The sequence below is a fragment of the Phaethon aethereus genome (assembly GCF_964289735.1).
Source record: "Phaethon aethereus genome assembly, chromosome: 3".
Taxonomy (NCBI): Eukaryota; Metazoa; Chordata; class Aves; order Phaethontiformes; family Phaethontidae; genus Phaethon; species Phaethon aethereus.
The window spans coordinates 4,942,679-4,959,214 of NC_138576.1; the positions used below are offsets into that span (position 1 = coordinate 4,942,679).

At 41.9% G+C, this 16,536-nt stretch overlaps 1 protein-coding gene across 1 annotated transcript in view; it reads right to left on the reverse strand.

Annotated features, from left to right (window-relative positions):
- The window catches only part of TFAP2D (transcription factor AP-2 delta), a 53,152-nt gene that overhangs the window by 16,635 nt on the left and 19,981 nt on the right, over nucleotides 1-16,536 (reverse strand). Inside the window, exons 5-7 of the mRNA XM_081997083.1 lie at nucleotides 15,636-15,754; nucleotides 7,565-7,706; nucleotides 668-781 (exon numbers count right to left, since the gene is read on the reverse strand). Of these exons, the coding sequence (XP_081853209.1) occupies nucleotides 668-781; nucleotides 7,565-7,706; nucleotides 15,636-15,754 (375 nt within the window). The remainder of the gene's footprint in view (nucleotides 1-667; nucleotides 782-7,564; nucleotides 7,707-15,635; nucleotides 15,755-16,536) is intronic.

The following is a 16,536-nucleotide window of genomic DNA, read 5'->3' on the forward strand; positions in this document are numbered from 1 at the left end:
AGGGTGTTGTTCAGGGGTTAGTGCAATGAGACCATTCCAGTATCTAGACTGCTATGAGGCCAGTCTGCTTTGGAGGCCAAAGAGTTCACAGAATCACAGAATCATTAAGGTTGGAAAGGACCTTCAAGATCATCAAGTCCAACTGTTAACCCAACACCACCATGCCCAATAATAGTTAGAGTTAATAGTATGGTCATGGTAATGTGATGTAAAATGGTCTTAGTAGCACAGAGGAGGCTCTGGAACTATTTAGTTAATTAGTAATGATGCAGCCTAACTGTTTCTCCTTTTATTGCTACTTTGATTTGTCTACATTGTCATTATGGCTCCAAATTTGAGTTTCTACATTTCTGGACTGTCCACTTTGTTGTTGGCTGTGATTTGGCTTATATCTAGAGCAAGGCAAAAGTCTGGCCACATGGGGAGATTTGGCCAGAAGATATAGAAAATGATTTACTCAAACCCAGACTGTGGCCCTAGAAGTAGGATGAATGCAACTAGCCTGAACAATATTGCTGGGCAAACGAGCTTTTAACAGGCACAGATAACAGAATATAGACAATTATCATAGTCTTCCAGGTAAGAGAACAAATATCATTATAGCATCATATGTAGTCTTTACCAAAATTATGAATTTTGGGTAGTTGTTCCTCTTTCAAAATCATACCTGAAATGTGTTAAATGTCTCTGGATGTCGAGGTCTAATATTGGAGTCGGTCTGGAGGATCCGAGGGGTGATCTGTCTTGACTTAGAAGGTCTTGGAATTCTTTACATATTTGTCTGAAAGGAAAATAGAAATTCTTAAATTAGACAGGTGTAATTCTTCCCATAAAGCTGATTCCCATAACACTGTCACCTTATCCTGAGTGTCTCATTCATAAGAGAAATGTTTGACAGAGGCATTGTTAAAGAAATTAAAGGCAAACAAATCCATCTTCTGCCTCCCTGCCTCAAATTCTCAGAGCCAGCAACATATAGAATCTCTTGAAGAGCAATTCACCTCTGAAGCCATGTTAGCATTGGCATTTTAAAATGCAATTTCTCTCCTGAATTGTACCTGGTTTGGCAGTGTTAAGTCTGGTTTAGCTCAACTATGTTAGAAGCAATGGTTATGGTTAAAGAAAACAATGAACTAGCATTAGAACATGCCTGAAGACTTTGTTTAAATACACCACTAGTTGTACATTTGTTTGTGTGCACTAGTTTAACTGCAAGTAAAAGTCCTGGCCATTCTGGCCTTGCCTTCTTGTCCCCCAGCTCTTAAGACAAGTGGAGCACTAGGAGTTGTGACGAAAAATGCTACCTTTGCTCTGCTAGTTTCCATTTGTGTCCATACACTGCTTCCTTGTAACGTCTGAGGCAGAAGAACTGATGAATCCTCAACTAAGACCTCTCCCACAGGTCTGTCCAGCATAAGAATTAATTCCAGAGGCAGCTATTTAAATTTCTTATTGAAACATTTGTTATACATTTCAACCATGTACCAGGCAGCCTAAAGTAGATGTCTATAGCAGTCCAGAGGACTTGCATCCTAACAGTGACTCTCTCGAGTGACTGTAGGAGGAACTCAGTGACTCACTCTGCTGTCAGTGCTACACGACAGATAAGCAAATGAGGCAAATCCCATCATCTCCACTTTTTCTCTATGATGGTTTCCTGGGCAATACACACTTTCAGTAGGTAGAAACTGGGACCCCAGTTTGGCATCTTGCAATGGGAACTCGGGCACTGTCTTGCCTGATCTCCCATCTTTCCTTTGGAAAGGATGGATGGTCTTGCTGTCTTCCCTCTCCCTCTGCTTCTCAGGATGCCTCAGCACCTGGAGGTTAAAAACATCCCCTAGGATAACTCTATATAGGATCTAATACTAAGAGAGACCTGAAAATAAGTTTTTTTCATTCTTGTGATATTGTTGTTTTGGGCTAGTTTGCAAATGGAATGTTCTACCAATGTGGGTTTTTTTAAAGAAATCAAACAGGCTCCATCTAGTGCATGCCTACAGAAGAGTACTATCTGGACCATGGAAGAGTAGAGACACCACTTATTTTCAATTAGTTTATGATACAGTTAATTAATAAAAGCAGAGGTGTCTGGATTTCTCTTTCAGGACTTCTCCAAATGAGCACACCATTCTCGATTGACTCTATTAGAACAACAGGCCCTTAATGTGGGGTCAGGAGGGCATGATGCCCACTAGATGGTCAGAACATTCAGTTTGGTTGCCTGATACCAGCCTGACACTCAGTTGGATTGACCTAATACTTGTCACACTGACTACATGTAACCTAACAGTGCCACCGAGTAAAGCAAGCAGTGCCAGGGATCATGCTCACATCCTCATGCCAGTTGTCACCTTCTGATAAGGTCCATATATTTATGTTCTTCTAGCTTCCTAAACAGGGTGGCATCCTGAGAATGGACCCTGGTGTGGGCTAACTCCCAGGACATGCCCAGAAGATATTTGTGACAGTTCAAGGAGCCATTCTAAGCCTTTAATAATATAGACAATTGCGATCTGATGACTCAGTGTGTGCATGCTTTACTTTGTTAACATAAATGCAATTACTGTGCCTGGGGCTAGTGTCTATTACTAAAGGGCATCTCTCTGATCCATGATTTCTGTTAGAAGACTCTTTGCACATCTGGTCCTAGAAAAAGTTCAAGTTCTTCATTATCACCTTGTAACTCTTGTCCTTTGGGACAGGGGCATAATAGAAAATAAGTGGGTAAACTCAGCTTCTTGGTCTCTACAAGGTCCTCCATTGCCCAGTTACAACCAAGGAAACTAGACCAACCTGTTTTTACCCTTCATTTTATCACTGTTCTGCAAGTTTTGGACATAAACTTTGGATACCACAGCTCTCTCCTGAGTAAGTGGAGAGGAGATGCAGAAAACTGCTTCCTGCTGTGCTGCTGGACTTCATCCAAGCCTGATTTCTGTAAACGCTTGTCATCTGCATGGACCTAGACACCGACTGCTTGAAAAGACAGCATCGTCTTAGCCTTTCAGGCAAAGAGAGGTATTCAGCAGAAATATATGTAAATGCAGCATACAGTTTTAATGAATCAGGTCTTTAGAGGAAAAACACTTCCTTTCAACAACTGAAAACAGTCAGTCATTTTGGCTTCTAAACAATCTACTATCCCCAGTTGGCACTGTCAGCACCGCTCTTCTCTGCTTCCTCCAACCTCTACTTTCTACCTGTTGAAAAAGTTCACCTTAGAAGTTCGTATATTTTGACAAGGGAAAGTGTCAGAACCAAGTGTGCAATTAAGTTCCCTTCTATCTTCACATGTCAAAAGTCTTTACTGAGTGTTGGCAGATTGAAAGAAAACAAAAAAACTTTTTCACCCTACATGAAAACCTGTAAAAGACAGTAACCTACTTTTTTTCAAGGGGATTTCCAGGCAAAGTGGTGTCTCAGAGCCTCCACTACCAATAAAACACCATCTGAGGAAGTGACAGGGAGGGGGTTGACAGTTCTTTGCTGAGTTGGACTATGACTTTGAAAAAGCAAAGAATTATGGTTATGCTTAAGGGCCACACATTAATTAAAAAAAGAGCCCTGGTCACTCCTGCAAGGGAGGCAACTAATGATTTGTGATAGATGGTCAGATGTTCCAGTATATTATCATGAAAAGATAAAAATTTTTGTACTGGATCAGAACAAGAGCCCATCTAGTCCATGATCCTATTGCCACCAGTGGCCAAAGCAAATGCCTTGTGAAGAGTACAAGACTGGAGCAAATGTGTGCCCATGAGCCTGATATATTCCAAGTGTGGCAGAGTTGTCAGGCATCCAAAGATCAGGTATCAGAGAGATGCTCAGCAGGTCCTGTGCATCCAGTCTCAGAGCTACTTTTCAGAAAACCAGCAAACTGAGCACATAGTGTCATGAGCCCCATGTTGATTAATCTGTACTGGCTGTAAGCAACCCTACAATAAAATTGTTATTCACACTATTCTGTTTTGGTCCCTGTAAACGTGTGTATATCTGTTCCTCTGTTTCATGTGGAAGACCTTGTCTTGTGATACTCTGTGATGTTTCCTGTAGGACAGTGTGCCTCTCCATCAAGTGAAATTATTGACGTGGCCTTCATCAGTTTTGCATCTGTATCTGTCCTAGATGCAACCTGACCAGGTTCTGTCCCCTGTTGTAAAGCCATTCATGGTCTCTCACAGCTCTGCAAGGTGAACTAATCCATGCTTAAAGACCCTCTGAAACCAGGTCCTAGATTTTTCTTTTTTGTTTCTGTGTGGATTGCATAGGCTTGTGCTGAAGGTTTCTAAGAGTCTAGGGTTAACAAACCAATATCAGCACCCTTTGGCCAGAACTATAACAATTTGGTCTTTTTTTTGAATCATTTTGCTCTGGAGTGTCCAGACAATCCTCTAGTCAGTCAAAGGAGGTGAGCGGAGAGAAGGAGAATCATAGGTGACTGGCTTCTCCCATTGTTTAACCCTTTCTTATCCTTTCAGTTCTTAACCAAAGCTTGCTTCACTCTCATCCTGCCCTTGCTGTCACTTGTGTTCAGCGTTGTGTACTGGATACACAGCTCAATCATCTCTTCCTCCCATGATAATTGTCACTTAAGGCTCTGATTCTTCATTGTCTAGACCATCAAACTTTTAGAATAGACCATGACACCACCTTGTTACACCAACTAGTGGGTAGTTTTGGAAGATCAGGAAGATATTTGGAAGATATGGTTTGATCCATGATAAAAAATGGTCTTGATTTCATTCACTATATTTCTGTCAACATAGCCTCAGGCCAGGTAGGGCTGAGCAGGGCAGTGAAGGGAGTGTTACCTCAAGTGGCAGCGTTTAATCTTCACTAGCCCATGGGCCACAGTTCTGTGCATGGCAGCTGAACTGCTTCCATGCAGGGTGGCTGGATTGCTTGATTACAAGGTATGGATGCCCTTGATAACAATGGGAGCTTCTACTGGATAGCAGAGATTTCTGCATTGTAGACATTATGGGCTCTATTTAGTTACCCACACAGAGAGAGGTAGTACCCAAGGCATCCATAGTAACTGGCAGATACAACACTAACAAAAAGAGATCTGTGTGCTTCTGGAGCAGCAGTTGGTAACGAAGCTGGATAACCCAGTTAATCTTAAATGGCAGTAGGTGCTTATGTTTGAGCAACTGAATCAAACCACTGAAGTTGGATGTCTGAATCTAGAATGGAGTTTCAACTATATCCTAGGTATTGTGGAAATAATTTTGTTCTTTCCCCTTATTTTTCCTCAAGACTCCACATGTGGTAGATCTCACCAGTTCTAGGCTTCTACTTCTGTCCCAGCGTGGATGGTGGTAACACACACCGGCAATGGCACACCAGTTCTTTCCATAGGCAAAGCTTGCCATGAGTGATTCTAGCACCCTGGAATTTCAGTGTTGTTTTTGACGACAGCATAACAATCCACAACTTTTTACGGTGTCATAACTCACAAGCGCATAAGGCAGGGCAGTTGTGAAATTACTGAAATTACAAACCTAGAGCTTATATATGCCTAGTGAATAATGGAAACTCCTGACAAATGAGTATCTACTATCAGACACATGGAAGCATGGCTGGGAAATACCATGCTAGTATTACGATGTCATGGACCTGTGTCGCCTGTAGTAGTACCTGCACAGGACTGATCTGGGATTCGCTGTTCTCCTTCCAGGCAGGAGAGGGCAGCAGTAGCACAGACATTGACCCATCTGTCCCTGTTACAAGCACTCTGATTGCAGTAGGATATGGTCTGTCCTTGCATTATCGACAGACCTCTCTGATCAAAAAGCTGGTGCTTTTAATGGATGGAAGGGAGAAAAAAACCAAACACACACATTTTATTCCTTACAAGTGCAGGTTAACAGCCTACAAGCCCAAAGTTCATGGGAGTTAGAAGTAACACATTTCCATGACTCCCCACCTCAATAGTAAAGGAGGGTGAGAAAGCAGGTATGGAGTGGTGAGAAAGGGTAGTGAGACTCTTACGTGTACTTCAGTGGGACAGCCTTTGGAAGTAGGACATGATAGTTACTCACTGATTATTACAACCCATGGTACTGTGATCTCTCCCTCGAGCCAGAAAAGAAGGGGGAAGATTTCTATCATTATGGTTGAGTAACGTTTTATAGATGGGGCAAATCCTCCAGGTGGGGCAACTGTCAGTCTTAACTCTTGTTTAGATTTTGCTGCTCAATAGTAGAATCAGCTTTTCTGTAGTTGGGGGGGGAGATTGTTACTGGGCTATACAGCAATGGGGAGATACAACTTGCAGAGAGATACTTCTCACCAGCTGGTTTATTCTCATGTTTCTGAACACCCCAGGTCCTTAAAACAAGTGTGGATGTAGGTAAGAATAAAATTGTCCCTACAAGGGTCTTTGGAGCATGATGAGTGAGGTCTCTCATCACCTTCACAACTGGCAAATGCCTCCTGAGCCACATGATGCTCTGCCTAACACCCCAGGGAAGGATCACAGGCTGCATTTCATGGTGTTCACAAGTCTGAGATGTTTCAATGCATATTTCTGGGTCACCTTCAGGGCGAGGAGCTCTGGATACAAGAGGGATGACAAGGCTGGAAATCCTGTTCTCCACAAGTAGATAAAGCACAGGGGACAGTCCTGTGGCTGGTCAGCCTTCTCCCCTACTACAGCGTGATTCCTGTTTGTCAGATATATCCCAGCCTGGATGATTCCCAAACACTTCCAGCACTGAAGAAAAAAGGCGGACGGTGGTTTGAGAGCTCAGGTTTCTGTCCTCAGCTCTCCTGCAGCCTCACTGTGTGACACAGCAGTAAGTGCAGGAAGGGTATGATTATATTTAAGGCTGCCCCAAGCAGGCATACCACACACCTAGTGTAGGTCTATGTTGTTCCATGCAGACTATTTATTCCTGTTTCCCATGGCTCCTGAAGGCTAATTCCTCCCTCATCAAGGCTAATTAACCTAGATGACATGTTATCTTAACATGATGTTACTGCTCCGGGGAGGTGAGTATCTTGTTTAGAGCAAAGTCAGGTGTCTCTGTGTGTCTTTAATGGATTTAGCGAAGCTCCCCTGCTGGTGTACATTGTTCCAGCGCCTTTGACTTCAGGGGAACTCTTGCAATTTCCATCCAGAGAGGATTTGTCCTCTGCAAACCAGTTCTCCCTCAGCAGACTAACGATAATTATGCCACAGTAACTGGTACTTCGGTATAAGCTTAGATCTCCTGTTTTTATGCAAACAGGAGACAAAGCCATTTCCTGTCCTATAGATCTTACCATGTAATAATGTCCCCTCCTCTCATCTAAACCAAAGCATCTGAGATGGTGTACATGCCTCCTTAACCACAGGCAATGAGAACATAGCCACTAAAACCTCATTACAGTAAAAAAGGTTCCTCTCACAGCATCTCTAGAGAAGATTGCTCTCACTTGCTGTCAGTGAGTACTGTTGTGATAGCAGTCACCACAATCCCAGCTCCATACTCCCACTCCTCCCTTCCCCAGCCCCCAGCTCCAAAATGGTGAAGTGACAGACAGATTTCTCTTTTAGTTTCCCCTCCCTTCTTACTTTGTCGCTAGGATCATCTTTTTCCTCGCTGTCTGCTCTTTCTGTTCCATGTGCTGTCTGGCAATGTGCTCTCCTACTGCCTTGGCAGGGAACTCTGTTTCGCAGGTGTAGCCGAAATCTCTGGCCAAATGTAGTGCTTCCCCTGTGGGCAAACAAAACAGGTCAGGTTTTTTTTAGGGTTATTATCATTAGGCTTACAGAATTTCTTCCACTATTAAAAAAATAATAATACAATAACAAATCACTTCTGTAGACTTTCATTCCCAATCTCAGTTACAGGTTTCAGCCCATTTGGCCTGCTCATGCTTAGTCAGCCAAAGATAGGGAAGTTAGTCCTTTCATGAGAAAGTACTAGTCAAGACCCTTGGGTTTAGGTCCCACCCCTGCCACCAGTGAGTACTGGGAAGCTGCTCAGATTTTGTAAGCCCAGTTCATCATTGATAATTAAGGCATGGAAATTAGTGGAAGGTAGGAATAAATCACTTGGAAGAGCTGAGATTCAGCCTTTGGTGCTTCATTTCTCTATCTTTATAGGAAGAACAGCCTTCTACCCCAGGACAGAGCTGTGGGGGTAACATACATTTCAGCATATTTCACAGAATCACAGAATCACTAGGTTGGAAAGGACCTTCAAGATCATCAAGTCCAACCATTAATCCAGCACCACCATGTCCCCTAAACCATGTCCTGAAGTGCCACATCCACACGTTTTTTGAACACTTCCAGAGATGGTGACTCCACCACCTCCCTGGGCAGCCTGTTCCAATGCCTGACCACTCTCTCAGTGAAGAAATTTTTCCTAATATCCAATCTAAACCTCCCCTGGTGCAACTTGAGGCCATTTCCTCTTGTCCTATCACTAGTTACTTGGGAGAAGAGGCCAACACCCTCGTCGCCACAACCCCCTTTCAGGTAGTTGTAGAGAGCGATAAGGTCTCCCCTCAGCCTCCTCTTCTCCAGACTAAACAACCCCAGTTCCCTCAGCCGTTCCTCATAAGACTTGTGCTCCAGACCCCTCACCACCTTCGTTGCCCTTCTCTGGACACGCTCCAGCACCTCAACATCCTTCTTGTAGTGAGGGGCCCAACACTGAACACAGGATTCAAGGTGCGGCCTCACCAGTGCCGAGTACAGGGGCACAATCACTTCCCTACTCCTGCTGGCCACACTATTCCTGATACAGGCCAGGACGCTGTTGGCCTTCTTGGCCACCTGGGCACACTGCCGGCTCATGTTCAGCCGGCTGTCAACCAGCACCCCCAGGTCCCTTTCCATCGGGCTGCTCTCCAGCCACTCCTCCCCAAGCCTGTAGCGTTTCATGGGGTTGTTGTGGCCGAAGTGCAGGACCCTGCACTTGGCCTTATTAAACCTCATACAATTGCTTAAGTGTTAAGCCAGCAGGCACGATACAAGTGCCCCACACTAAAGATGGGCAGACACTAAAGTAGAGCACAAGAAATAATCCTGTTTCCAAAAAGATTGCAATCAAAATTGACCAGACAAAATAAAAAGGGATGACAATGAAGATCACAATTGCTGTTTTACAGGTGGGGAAATCAAGACAAAGGGAGTACACGGCTTCATCAGGCTTTCTGCAAAGTCTGTGACAGAAGCAGGCACTGAGCACCTCTCTACCTCACTACAGAGACTGGACACCATAACCCAACTCCATGCTGGGTGCCAAATATCTCTGGGGGAACCTGTCCCTCTCCACTAGCTTAGACAACCCAGGAATTCGTTTCAGGGTTTACTGAGCACTCTGGCCTGCGTGCTGTGACTCTGACAACCTTGGTGAGGGATTTATCTGATCAAACACAGCTGCCTGGAATGTGAACATCTGTGCCTAAGTTAGTCTTTCCCTGGTGGGAAATAGGCACTTCCAGATGACACTTGCTCTCATCTCATCGTAGAAGGTAGAAATAGGTCAGCTACCAGAAGTGTATGTTGAAGAACATCTGCATGAGTGACTGAGAGATGTGCTCCGGAACAGTTTTGGGGTTAGGGTGTTGTGGGTTTTTTATTTCATTTGTCTTTTTTTTTCAGAGTTGTGTATTTGGTTGCCATCGGATCCTGGCTCTTTGGAGACCAGGCTGATGCTCCAGGTGAACAGTTAGGAGGGGTGCAGGACCTGTAACACTTCCCTTTGAGAACATGTGCAGTGGAAATCCTCTGATTAACTGTCAGTACTGACATCTGACCTAATACTTTCAAGACAATGGAGACAAGCTAAAACTTGAAGCGTGTATCATCCCATACTAAAGAAGAAGGCAAAAGTGAATCAGAGGAATTATAGAAAAGTCTGGGTTAGAAGGGAACTTTTGTTGAAAGCATGGACTTATATTAGGTTATTCATGGACTTTCAAGCCTAGTCTTGAATATTTCCAATCATGGATATTCCACAGCTTTTCTGAGGAACCTAATCAAGTGTTTTATTATTAATTTAATTTAATTGTTAATCACTCAGAAGTGCTGATTTGTCCTTATTGACTACAATGAGACATGAGAGGACAGATACAACTATAACAGAGATGATGAGATGAATTCCATCCCCAGCAAGACTGAGTCTGCTCCGCAGAGACCTGACCAAGCCAAAGAAGATGGAAACTTCCATGGGAGCAGTGGTCCTGTGCCAGGGGCAGCATGAGGAACCACATGCACTGACCTCTATTCCAGACTGTGTTCTCCACATTTTCAGAGTTTATTGTCTCCCCTTCTATCATTTTTACCAGAAAAATACCTTTTGTTTCTACAAGCAAGTACTTTGTTGTGTTTATCTGATCTAATTGGATCTAGGTACTAGTAAAATACATGCACTACTCCCAGGGAATTTGTTTGCTAACACCAGTCAACAACAACCTTTGCAGCTGTAACAAATTCTACGTGCAAAAATTGAAGACTATACTCAAAATCACCTGTATTGTTTGGATTTTTTAAATAGGATTTCCAGTATGCCTACAAAGAAAGAAGTTAACAAGCAACCACTATTTCTGAGTTGAAAGGAGAAATTGTTTCCACTTAGTTTACAGCTTCTGGAAAAGTAAAATAATTTTCAATGAAATTAAAATAGATTTTAGTGTTCAGTGACTCAGAATGAACAGGAGCATTGCTGACTGCCAATTTTGTATTTAAAATGTCTATCACAGACTTCTTCATGGATTAGAAAGGGTACAAATTTAAACCATAGCTGCTAAATTTCTGTACAGTTGCTTCAAAATTTCTCTCTCAGCTACACTTTTACTCTTCCTTAAATAAAGACTTAAAGAGTAAGTCAACTGCAGATGAATACTGGGTTTTGCTTTTCAAACAAACTCCATTAAAACACTTGATAGATTTGTCTTCATGCCAGCATGGAAGGAAGATAAACTCAAACCCATTGAAGCTGTCATCAGGTGGAATTACCATTCCCCAGACAGCTTTATCCTGGTTCCAGTCAGACCCAAGTAACAATGCAAGGAATGTAGTCAGCAGAACGTTTAAGCATTTAGCCATTGGAAAAGTGTTGGTTTCTTCAAGAGAACAGAAATTTATGTGATGAAATGTAGGCATTTATTTAACATGGTCAATAACAATCTGATGGAAATTTATATGTTTTCACTTAACGTCAAAAAGAAAGGGAAGGGAAATATGATTTATCATTAAAACTTATCTTTCCAAAGATATTATTATTTACTAGAGCTGAGAAAATTATAACAAACTGTTTTGATGGTCTGAGAAAATGATACAATAGTATAAAACTTGTCCATTTTACATGGAGCTGGGATTGTAATTGGATGCTAATGGTATATGAAGAGATAAAATTATGAGCAAAATGAAACAAAGTTACTTATCTTCTTGTGGATACATATAGGTAAAAATGTATATAGAAATGTACCTATTGTGAAAAAAATAAATCTACAAATGTTTAAAATATATTAAAAAAAATTTTACTGGAAATGGAAAGTTGATATATATTAGGAATGCACATTATAAGTACACATATGTATTCAAATAAGCATGCACTTCCATATGATAAAATGAATAGGCATTTTAAACTACAACATCAAATTCTAAATAAAAATAGAAAATTGGACATGAAAATGTTGTGCAGAACATTATTTTTCATATCTCATTGTGGAGGAAAGATCTCATTTTGACCTGAGACCAAATGATGATGTATTTAAAAGTGGCTTGTGTTACACTTCTATACATATTATTTTTTGTTAATCTCAGTGAATAGAAGTCCCTTGTATTACTGCACAGTTGGAAATAAGTCTGCTTGGTGGGGGAAAGTAATTTCTACAAAATGTGATAAAAGATGTTCTTTCTTTTTGTACATCATAATTTGGACAAACATTTATTCTAGGGAAAAAATATGGAAATGTTGGAAATACTGGATGAACTGACCTCTTTTCTTTCACCTTAGATTTGCTTAGTTACTATTTATGTCAGGGAGGAGTCATACTAGAAGTAGAAACCTCTAAAATCCTTGGCTTGTACAGCCAGTTGCCTTGTTTCAGTCTAAAATCAAATTTCCCTGTGTGCGATATCTCCAGCTCTTTCCTCCTGCAGAGACAAAGAATAGGTGCTGAGCATCATTGACTCTTTCTTCTTCAACCCAGCAGACAGCTCTGCAGCTATAGGCAGCACTGCCTTTCCTATATAATTTGACAATTGACTAGAGAGCTTTGCATGATGGAGAAGGACAGTTGTTGAAGCTGAATTGGCGGAGACAGCTCTGGAAAGCCTCGGTGGAGAGACCAGCCGCGTACCTTGACAGGCTTCTGTGGGCAGGTGCAAGGAGCAGTGTGGGTGTCTCCTGGGTCTAGCGAGAGTGAGAGATGCCTCTATGCAGAGTGAAGGCAGAAGCTGTGTCCCAGGAGAGGGACACTCGGCATCTGAACCTCCTATTCTCTTCTCATCTTTGTCTCCTCCGGATGCTTTACCCAGAAGAAATGGTATCCAGGGGGAGAAGAGAGGTAGAAGGAAAGTTTTTTTTCTATTTGTAGGGTGAGAAGGGAGGAGGAACAAGTGGAAGGATATGTAAACTAAGGCTGGTGGAGGAGAAGTGTGACAGTTGATAGCAGGGTGAAAAAAGTAACCACTGACCTATTTTTCTCAAGATATTTTGTCCCCAAATGATGAATACAGTCAATCCTATGTCTAGTAAAATTAGTGTCTTAATTAAGTTTGTCAGGAAAAAAAAATCTAGATTTTTTGTAAGTGCTTTTTCTGATTTTTGTAAATAATCTGATGGCTTTAAATTCATTCATGCATTGCTTTTACCTGCATCTGCACTAACATTTATGCTATGTCTCTGCCTTATAAGTGACCTGTCCAAACAGATGGGGACATCTGCTCTCTTCTCAAATCCTTTTTTGCTCCTGCTGGGGAGGCTCTTGACTCCTTTGAGCCAGCAGTAAGGCTTAGCCTTGGCAACGCTGGTATTTAATGGAGGAGCCTTTATTACATCAGCTAAGATGTAGGAATTTTCCTTTTAGAGCTGGTAAGAAAAAAGACCTTTCCCTTCATCTAATCTAGGCACTAGAGGGCATCCCTCACCCGTTGCACAAAGCGATGTCCCATACTGCTGTGAAGTCTTGCAATGCTGATCCCAGTTTCCCAGTCTGTCTTTGCACCCATTGTGCCGATTCATGTGGATAACAACGTAAAGAACAGAACTGATCTGTCAAACAGTTCCTACTCTGAGCCCTAGAAGTCCCTACTAAAGACACTAAAGATGCAACTCGACCAAAATAAGTATAACAGTAAACAGCCAGCGGCCTTGCTGAACTCCCAAAGAAGTAAGTTTGCAGAAAACAAGGGGCCACAGAATAATTTTCATAAAGTCTGGATCTTCACATGACCACCGTAGCTTAGAAATTCACTCCAGTTCCTCTGTGGAACTTAGCAGTACACCCCAAAACTCAAAGATTTTAGTCTATTTAGAGGCAGAGAAGTCTTATGTCTTGAAAGACAGACTAAGACAGCTTTGGTCAATGTACTTAATCACCATACAACTAATTTTGCCTTTTCTTACCTCGAACAGATATTCAAGATCTTGAGCACGTTCCTACCTTATAGTGATATTAAAGGCCTTGATACACTGAAGACTGTGAGGACCTTCAGTAATAATAAACTTAGAACCATCTAAAGTAATCAAGAGTGACACAATCCTGGGTCCTTATGAGAAGTCCACACAGTGCCCATGATATTTAGGGATTTAATAAAACTAATAAATCATTATGTCAATTTATATATTGACATCACACATTAAAAGAACAGTGCTGTTTTCTTCAGGTTTTCTTCTACTCTAAAACCCAGAATAAGCCTGTGCCTTTTCATTTCTGCCTCCTCCAGCAGCAGGAGACATTGAAGGGTGTGTTTCATGCTACAACTTAGTACCACTTGGAAGTAATATCTGCATGTACAAAGGGAGGACAGCTTGTACCACACAGAATTCAATGAGCACTGCCGAGTTTGACTGAGGATTGGTTACATAGGCAGAAAATGAGCTTCATTTTGTTTTCTGTTGGAATGTTAACACACATGGTGGTGCCTTTCCCAAAAATTCCAGTAGACAAAATTTGTTATTAGGATGTCTAGGCAAACAGATCTCTCAAAATGAGCTCAGACTCCTCAGTATGTGTCTTTAGGACTCACATTAAGACAGTCCAAGAACAAAAGCAATACCGTAGGCTTGATAATAGGTTTGCTATTGGCTTTGACTAAAGGGCAGGGAGGAAGCAGAGCTCCATCCCTGGGGAAAAGGAATCTAATTCTGACTTATTTTTACTGTAAGTAAAGGTGCTTTACCATCAATCCCAGGCCAGCAATCGAAAGAGGTCTTCCTCACTCTCACTCTCTTCTAATGAATGAGTAGCTGGCCACATAGCTTTGTTTATTCTTCCCTGCTAAGACCCAAGAAGGACTCTGAGGGTAGGAACAGCCCTTACTCCTCTAAACTGGGGGAGAAAATTCCCTTTTCTAATACTATAACTCTATTATGGCTTCTCTTTTTATTACAAGCAGGTGTGATACGGACACACCTGTATTTCAGAGCAGCCCCATTGTAGTTCTTTGTGCTCAGTGGCCCCTGAGAACCTCAGTCCCTTCTCTTAGATGGTGAAAAACTTCCATTGTTGTGGATTCAGCACTCTTTCTCCATCTTTTGAGATATTAAAAACCTGACTAGGCAAGGTCCTGAGCAGTCTCTTCTAATTGACCCTGCTTTGAGCAGGAAGGTTGGACTAGAAGATCAGCAGAGGTCCCTTCCAGCCTTAGCCTTTCTGTGATTCTGTGGTAACATCTGCTGAGACCTCAGCCTACTTGCCTAGATCTGTGTAGACCTTTCAGGTTATGATTCTAGAAGGTGTTGACCTTTAGGATGAGCTGAGTGCTCTCAACACCAAGGAGCAGGAATCTGAAATTCTCAGAGCTGTTACTTGCAGCCAGACAACAAACCCAGTACTTAGTGGATTCACCCAGAATAGAAGAGATTCAGGTAGAGTTTCTTCCCTTTGCTTGAGGGGTTTGAACCTGCATCTCCCAGCTGAAGGTTTGAAGAGCCCAGCAGAATTTGGTGAATGATATTTAAAGAACAAATAAAGGCCAAGAAAATATCTCCTGGGCTTGTCTAGAGTTTATTTGAAAACAGATTTCATTCATTTATGTGTGTGGGGAAAAGTCTTGTCTAAATATTATGCCTTCTTATGGGAAAAAAAAAAATCACGTTTGGATCAGCTCCAGGAAATTCACAAGCTAAAAAAAAGGAAGATAAACAAACCTACTTATAGTTAGTATAAGACATTCAACCCTCTCACAAGAACACTTGGATCATCGATTTGTAAGTCAGATCCCAGCAGAGAAAGCGCAGATCAATGCTGAGGAAACTGCAGGGCCACTTGCAGGGAGCCAAGACATCTCAGGGTGAACTTCCATTTTGCCACTTTTTCAGTCTGTGGCTTTAGGCAAGTCAGTTCTCCTCTTTGTACAAAATACAGATTATGATATTTAACACTCTGGCCGAAAAGTGTTGTATACAAGGAAACATTTTAATTATGTTTATATTACATTGCAATACTACAAAACCTACCTTCTACCAAAGAAGTCAAGAGTGTGACATTTGCTGCTTTTCTTCTTCCTGCAGGCAAATTCAGTCCCAGTCTGTCTAATTTTTCTCGCAAGCAGCGTCCTCCATTCTTGGATTTTGCTCTATCACAAGAGAACAGTAGGGAGAGAAATAGGTCTTTATTCTGCACTTTTTTCCCCATATTAATGTAAGTCTAGAAATTGTACACACTGTATTGACAAATGTGTGGGGTAATGCCTGCACTAATGACATCAATGGAAAATCTTTGAGAGTTGTATTCTTAATGCCCTGCTTGCCCTATGTAAGTCTGCAAAGCCCAATACTTACAAGGAAGAAGGATAAGGCAATAGGAAATGCTGAAGCTAAAATCCCAGCCATGGCTGATTATCTATGCCCCTATTCCAAAAGCCTACATCACTTTGTTCTGACAAAATGGTTCCTGGTGCACCCCACACCTGCTTTTCTGCAGTACCTCAGCATTTGAAGCATTTGAGACATATCCACTTATGCAGCAGACGTAGGTTCAATTACTTGCTCAGCCTGAAGGAAGTTTAACCTGCGTCTTTTCGACGAATGCAGCAACCAGCTGGCAGCAAATAATTAATGTTAACATGCTGAAACACTGAATAGAGCAGTGACTGGAACCCAGAGCTCCTCCATCCCAAATGAATGACCTGGTCATTAAATAATAGTCATCAATACAGTTACACCTTTGCTTTTATCCAACAAATATTTAATTAGCCCCGAATGAGACTGAGGAGCCCTCAGCTTAGAATAATCAATCAAATGAGTATTAAGCATGCCTGACTAGATGTTTTGAGGTGCAGGTTCAAGTTCCTTCAGGCAGAGGAAGGAACCAAACTTGGAATACCACCATTTGGATGGTTGGTTTTGCCCACTAAGA